General features: G+C 35.1%; 1 protein-coding gene across 1 annotated transcript in view; it reads left to right on the plus strand.

Annotated features, from left to right (window-relative positions):
- Window positions 1-3,268, plus strand: part of LOC113059462 (sodium/hydrogen exchanger 1-like) — a 33,100-nt gene extending 29,832 nt beyond the window's left edge. The window contains exons 9-12 of the mRNA XM_026227995.1: window positions 515-629; window positions 723-824; window positions 1,005-1,077; window positions 2,279-3,268. Of these exons, the coding sequence (XP_026083780.1) occupies window positions 515-629; window positions 723-824; window positions 1,005-1,077; window positions 2,279-2,577 (589 nt within the window). The 3' untranslated portion in view covers window positions 2,578-3,268. The remainder of the gene's footprint in view (window positions 1-514; window positions 630-722; window positions 825-1,004; window positions 1,078-2,278) is intronic.
- The last annotated feature ends 2,732 nt before the right edge of the window (window positions 3,269-6,000 follow it).

The raw sequence follows: 6,000 nt of genomic DNA on the forward strand, positions 1-6,000 counted from the left end.
ATATAGAATGTGGAATGTTTAAGGAATTTATTTAATGCATGTAGAATATATAAAATTTTATTGAATGCATATATGTGTATGGCATGAGTAAGGAATTTAGAGAATGAGTTGAATGTGTTCAAATTATGGAATGCATATAAAATGGGGAAGGTGTAAAGAATTTGTAAAATGCATGTGGAATTTCTAGAATATGTATAACTTGTGGAACGCATGGAATTTAGGTAGAATATGTGTAATTTTTGCAATGTGTATGGACTTTAGAGAATGCACAGAGAGTGTGTGAAATGCATATAGAGTCTGGAAGGTCTAGGGAATTTATACAATGCACGTGGAAAGTATGCAATTTATGTGGAAGGTGGAAGGAATTTATATAATGCATGGAGAATGTGTGGAATTTCGAGAATGTTTGTAACGAGGAATAAATGGAATGTGTATAGAATCTTTGGAATTTGTGGATTGGAAGCCTTTGTTCTCGGATACTCAGTTTATATTTTCGATCCCCAATGTTTTCCAGGAATATCCAGCCCAAGAGGTCCTCTCAGGAGCGTGCGCTGCCGCAGCTCTCCAAGGCTCGTGAGGAAGAGATCAGGAAGATCCTGCGCACAAACCTGCAGAAGACACGCCAGAGAGTGAGCGCTCGCCACTTCCTGTTCTCTCTATTTCCTTCAGTCGTGTGATTGATGCGGATCAAGCCAGACTCAGACTCTCTTGTGTGTTTTCAGCTCTACTCGTACAACAGACACACGCTGATCGCTGATCCGTATGAGGACGGCTGGAACGAGATGCTCATCAGACGGAAGAAAATGAAGGATCTGGAAAAGAAGGTTTGATACGACCAGATTATCAGTATCTAGAAGCTATCCATTGCCTAATTCATTCATGCACTTTGTACAATACAGAGGAAAAATCAATCTCAGTTGACTGCTACTTGACACTGAGTCTTGAAAGATAGAATGCACTGTATTAATCCTAACCGAATGTCACCGTACTTTCATATATCGCAGATGAACAATTACCTCACTGTTCCCGCTCCACCATCTGATTCTCCGTCCGTCGCTCGAGCTCGACTGACTTCAGGTGAGGCGGCGCTTTATTCTGCTGCATCTTCAGCTCTTTCCTCTCAGTCAATGTGCAGTCAATTGACAATCATGCATGTTGAGTTATTGAGTTATTGCACAGCGCCCTCTAGTGATTCACCAGATTTCAACTCTTTGCCGATTTCCTTACAAGTTGTTAGTACAGTGAAATTGCTGTAAATGGAGATTAACTATTAAGAAATCAATCAACATGGGAAAAAGTTAATGAAAGCTTCATACTTTGGTTCACAGTAGTAAAAATAACTGTAGTACTTTGGCATGAGTTATAATTAATTTCTGTGTTTCTGTAATGGCTATCATATGTTTAAAGGGCAATTACAGACCAGTAAAATTTCATGAAAAAATCTAATTATATACACATTTCTTGAAAAATGTAACAAAAATGTAACCCCATATTGATGCCTTTTTTTCTTGTTTGAAGCATAAGCCTCATTAAGTTAAAAAAAATAATCTGTTAAATTCTACTTTAATTAAAAAAAATCAATATATATTTTTATATTATGCATATTATGTTATTATATGTACGCTTTTTAATTAAATTGATATTTGAGTAACAGAGTTATATTTTAATTATGTTTATCTACTATAATAATATTTATACATTTTTATTATCTTTTTATATTTTAATTTTAGTTTGATTTCAGTATTTCCTAGTAAAAAATATTTAAATGTAAAAAAAATTGACAAGCAGTAAGCTTACAGTTCTTATTTTAAATCTTCTAACCCCATATTGATGAATAGTTTTTTTTTTTTTTGCATAAACCTCTTTAAATTTTATTCGAATTTTACTTGCAACAAAACAAAGAAACTATATGCAATTGAAGTAAAAAGTAAAATTCTTTATATCTTTTATACATTGTAAATTATAAAATAAATCACACTTTTTAAGTAAATTTATCTTTGAATTATTATTTACATATTGTAATATTTTTTATTAGCTTTTAATTTTATATTTTCAGTTTTCAAGTTTTAATGTTTTGCAATTTTTTATTAGTTTTCTATTTTATATATTTATTTTTATTTCAGTAGTTTTATTACTTTTTTAACCAAGGCAACATTTCTAATTTCCGTCTAATATTTATAGTGTATTTGATCTCAGCTGTATTTGAAGTTAACTCCGGAGTTAAGAGCTGATTGTCTGTGTAGTATCTGTTCAGTTCCTGACCGCTTCCCTCCCACAGACCCTCAAGTAAGAGGCCTCAAGTCCGCCACAAAAAACATCCCCAGCATTAAAGTGGACTTCGCCTCACCGCAGAACCCAGAGTCCTTCAGCGTGGAGGATGAGTTCAGACAGAAGGGAAGCCAGCCGAAGGAGAGCAAGGAGGACGACGGTGGCCTGACCATGAAAGTCCCCTCTCCTGAGAAACAGAAGAAGGACAAGACTCCTGACGAGGAGCCGCAGCAGCGGTTAATGCGCTGTCTGAGTGACCCAGGCCCCGCAGCCGAAGAGGAAGACGAGGACGACCCCTTCCTCCCCTGAGAGAGCAGCCGTCTGTCCTCAGGAGGATCATTAACTGCTATAACACAAGACAGATATATATCATCTGTAGCAAGCCAAAACGAGAACGTCAGGAAAACCAACCAAAATAAAGGAGCGATCAAAAAAAGCCTTTTACTATTTTTTCTGCTTGTCATTGTTCTTATCATGTGAAGCCTAAAAACTGTCCTCACCGAGCGACGAGGGATCGAGCTCCGTCAAATGTCCGGTTCGGAAGCAAATGTTCCCTTTCCGGCATTTGCTATGGAATAATAATATTCCACACGAGAGGAACAGATCTATGCATAACCAAACAGTCGCTCTGTTTGAAGTCGCTCTCAGGTGAAACTCTTCTCTTGTTGTTCTCATAAGCATCGATGCATTTCTAGTTCATGATGCTTTTGTATTGATTCACATGAATTGCCTTTGTGCCGAGTGCATCACTAGTTGTGTTTTACCTCTGGGGAATTAGACTCAGGAGCAATATGACACCGGTCACATTATGGCCTTTCTTATATTTATTATACAGATGGTGCATGTCTACAATGGTTTATTATTTCATCCCTCACACATAGAGGACCATTCAAGGCATGCTCTGTTTGCAGTGCACATAACAAACCTGAGAAACAACTATTTACTTATTGTGATTGCACAAGAGATTTACACATGTAAAGACTTTATTTTATACCAAAAAGGTTGATTGGTTGTGATTGTGTTTCCTGTTTTCTTTTTGCTTGTACTTTATATCAAAGAACATTTAGGTCTAATCTTAAGTTCCCTTTGCACTCGAGCGCTTTGGTGACCACTCGGAAAAACATCTGGACCGATGAATTAATAAACCTTGGTTTAAAGGGATAGTTCATGCAGAAATTACAGAATTATGTCTTTTTTTAACTCGCCTTTATTTCATTCCATATGCTATTCTGTGCATGGAAAGATAAATGTTGATCTTCACGCAGCTCTTTTCTTTAAAATCTCATTGTGGCTCTATCTGTTGATTTCCAAAAAAAGCATCATAAATGTATCCAAACTGTATCCAAACATTATATTCCAATTCTTCTGAAGTCATGCAATTATGAAAGCCCATTTCTGCCACAAAAAGTAATGGTAAATCATAATTATGGCATAGAGCCTCTAAATATGAGATAGTGGATCATGATTGTGGCACAGAACCTCTAAATATGTGATAGTAAATCATAATTGTGGCATAGACCTCTAAATATGAGATAGTAGATCATAATTGTGGCCTAGAACCTCTAAATATGAGATAGTGGGTCATGATTTTGGCCTAGAACCTCTAAATATGAGATAGTGGATCATGATTGTGGCCTAGAACCTCTAAATATGAGATAGTGGATCATGATTGTGGCCTAGAACCTCTAAATATGAGATAGTGGATCATACATGTGGCCTAGAACCTCTAAATATGAGATAGCGGATCATGACTGTCTCTAAATATGAGATAGTGGATCATGACCGTCTCTAAATATGAGATAGTGGATCATGATTGTGGCCTAGAACCTCTAAATATGAGATAGTGGATCATGATTGTGGCCTAGAACCTCTAAATATCAGTAGTGGATCATGACTGTCTCTAAATATGAGATAGCGGATCATAATTGTGGCCTAGAACCTCTAAATATGCGATAGCGGATCATGACTGTCTCTAAATATGAGATAGTGGATCATGACTGTCTCTAAATATGAGATAGCAGATCATAATTGTGGCCTAAAACCTCTAAATATGAGATAGCGGATCATGACTGTCTCTAAATATGAGATAGTGGATCATGACTGTCTCTAAATATGAGATAGCAGATCATAATTGTGGCCTAAAACCTCTAAATATGAGATAGTAATCATAATTGTGAGGACAGTCATAAATATGAGATAGTAGATCATGTTTTGACTATTTAAATAATAATCAAAATTATGAGATAAAAACTCATGATCATAAGTCGAAATATGAGATACTAATAAATATGATATGAAAATATAATTATGACACAGAAATCAAAATATAAGGTAGCAAGTCTTAATTAGTAAAAAGTAAATGACAAGTATGAGATAAAAATAAATAACGAGAAAGTCATAAATTGTCAATCAATATGAGATGGTCATTATGAGATAAGCCATAACTGGCATAAAACATCAAAATATGAGATACTAAGTCTGAATTATGACATACTAAGACAAATATATGATAAAAACTATTACAATGTCACAATTATGAGATAAAAAGTCGAAATTGACCAAGTTGAAATTATGAGATAAAAATTCAAAAATTGACAGTCGGATTTTACCTAATAAATCAAAATCATTAAATAGGTGAAATTATGGCACATAAAGTCAAACATAAATGATTGCATGCAGTTAGTCATAATTATGAGATATAAAAGTGGAAATTAAAACAAAAGGTCAAAATTATGAGATAAAGTCCAAATTTATATACAAAGTTTATGCAAAAATTATGATAAAAAAGTGATTATGATGTGCCATATTTATTATTATTTATTTATTTTATTGTTTTTGTGGCTTTCTATCTCATAACCTTGACTTTGGGTATAATTATGACTTTTGACTTACAGAATTTTTTTTTTTTTGAAGGTGAATAAATTAAAGCGTATCTCATTTTTGGGTGAATTATTCCTTTAATACCCTTTAGATTAACATTTTCCTGAAACCCTTTCACCATGTAGATCTGCATTCACACACACACACACACACACACACAATTTTACTGCCAGTGTGATGGAAACATGAGTTCAGGTTCGGGAATGTTGATTTGTGTTGCATGACCACCAAAAATTGTGATTGCATCCCTAAAGAACTATCTAGAGTCTGCAGTATGAATTATCTGAATTATTCCCTTTAAAGCCTTTGCACCTCGAGTATCAGAAACCTGGCTTTTGATTCTCCTGCACAACCATTAAGATCCTGCTCTGGAGGTGCATTGCATATCTGAAAAAATAATCAATAATAAATCAAAATCAGGAAGTCTTTTGCATGCACAGGGAGTAGATTAGTCTTTTAAATATGAGATTTGGTGAAATCAGAGCTATGTATTTTACATGTGTGAACTCTAAATGTCCGTAGATGTCTGTATTCTGCTGTGAAGCATTTGACTTTTGCCTTTGAGAAGCCTTTCTCATCAGATTCATCACAGTTTTATCTGAAGTTTCATGCTCTTGAGCGGACGCGAGGGATTGTGCATGAGCTGGTTTTCGTCTCATCTGTCCTGCTGTGTTTGACGAATGTTCACAGCCGTCAGAAAGCGATGTAGACGCGGAGCAGAGGACCACGTTGCCTTCAATGTACTGCAGTATTCACATCAATGAAGAAGAGAGCTGGAATCATTTAAAAATTAGGAATTCTGTCATTATTTACTCAACCTATTTTGTTTTAAACACGTGTGCTGTTATTTTT

The sequence above is a fragment of the Carassius auratus genome, chromosome 41 (assembly GCF_003368295.1).
Source record: "Carassius auratus strain Wakin chromosome 41, ASM336829v1, whole genome shotgun sequence".
In the NCBI taxonomy this organism is placed as follows: domain Eukaryota; kingdom Metazoa; phylum Chordata; class Actinopteri; order Cypriniformes; family Cyprinidae; genus Carassius; species Carassius auratus.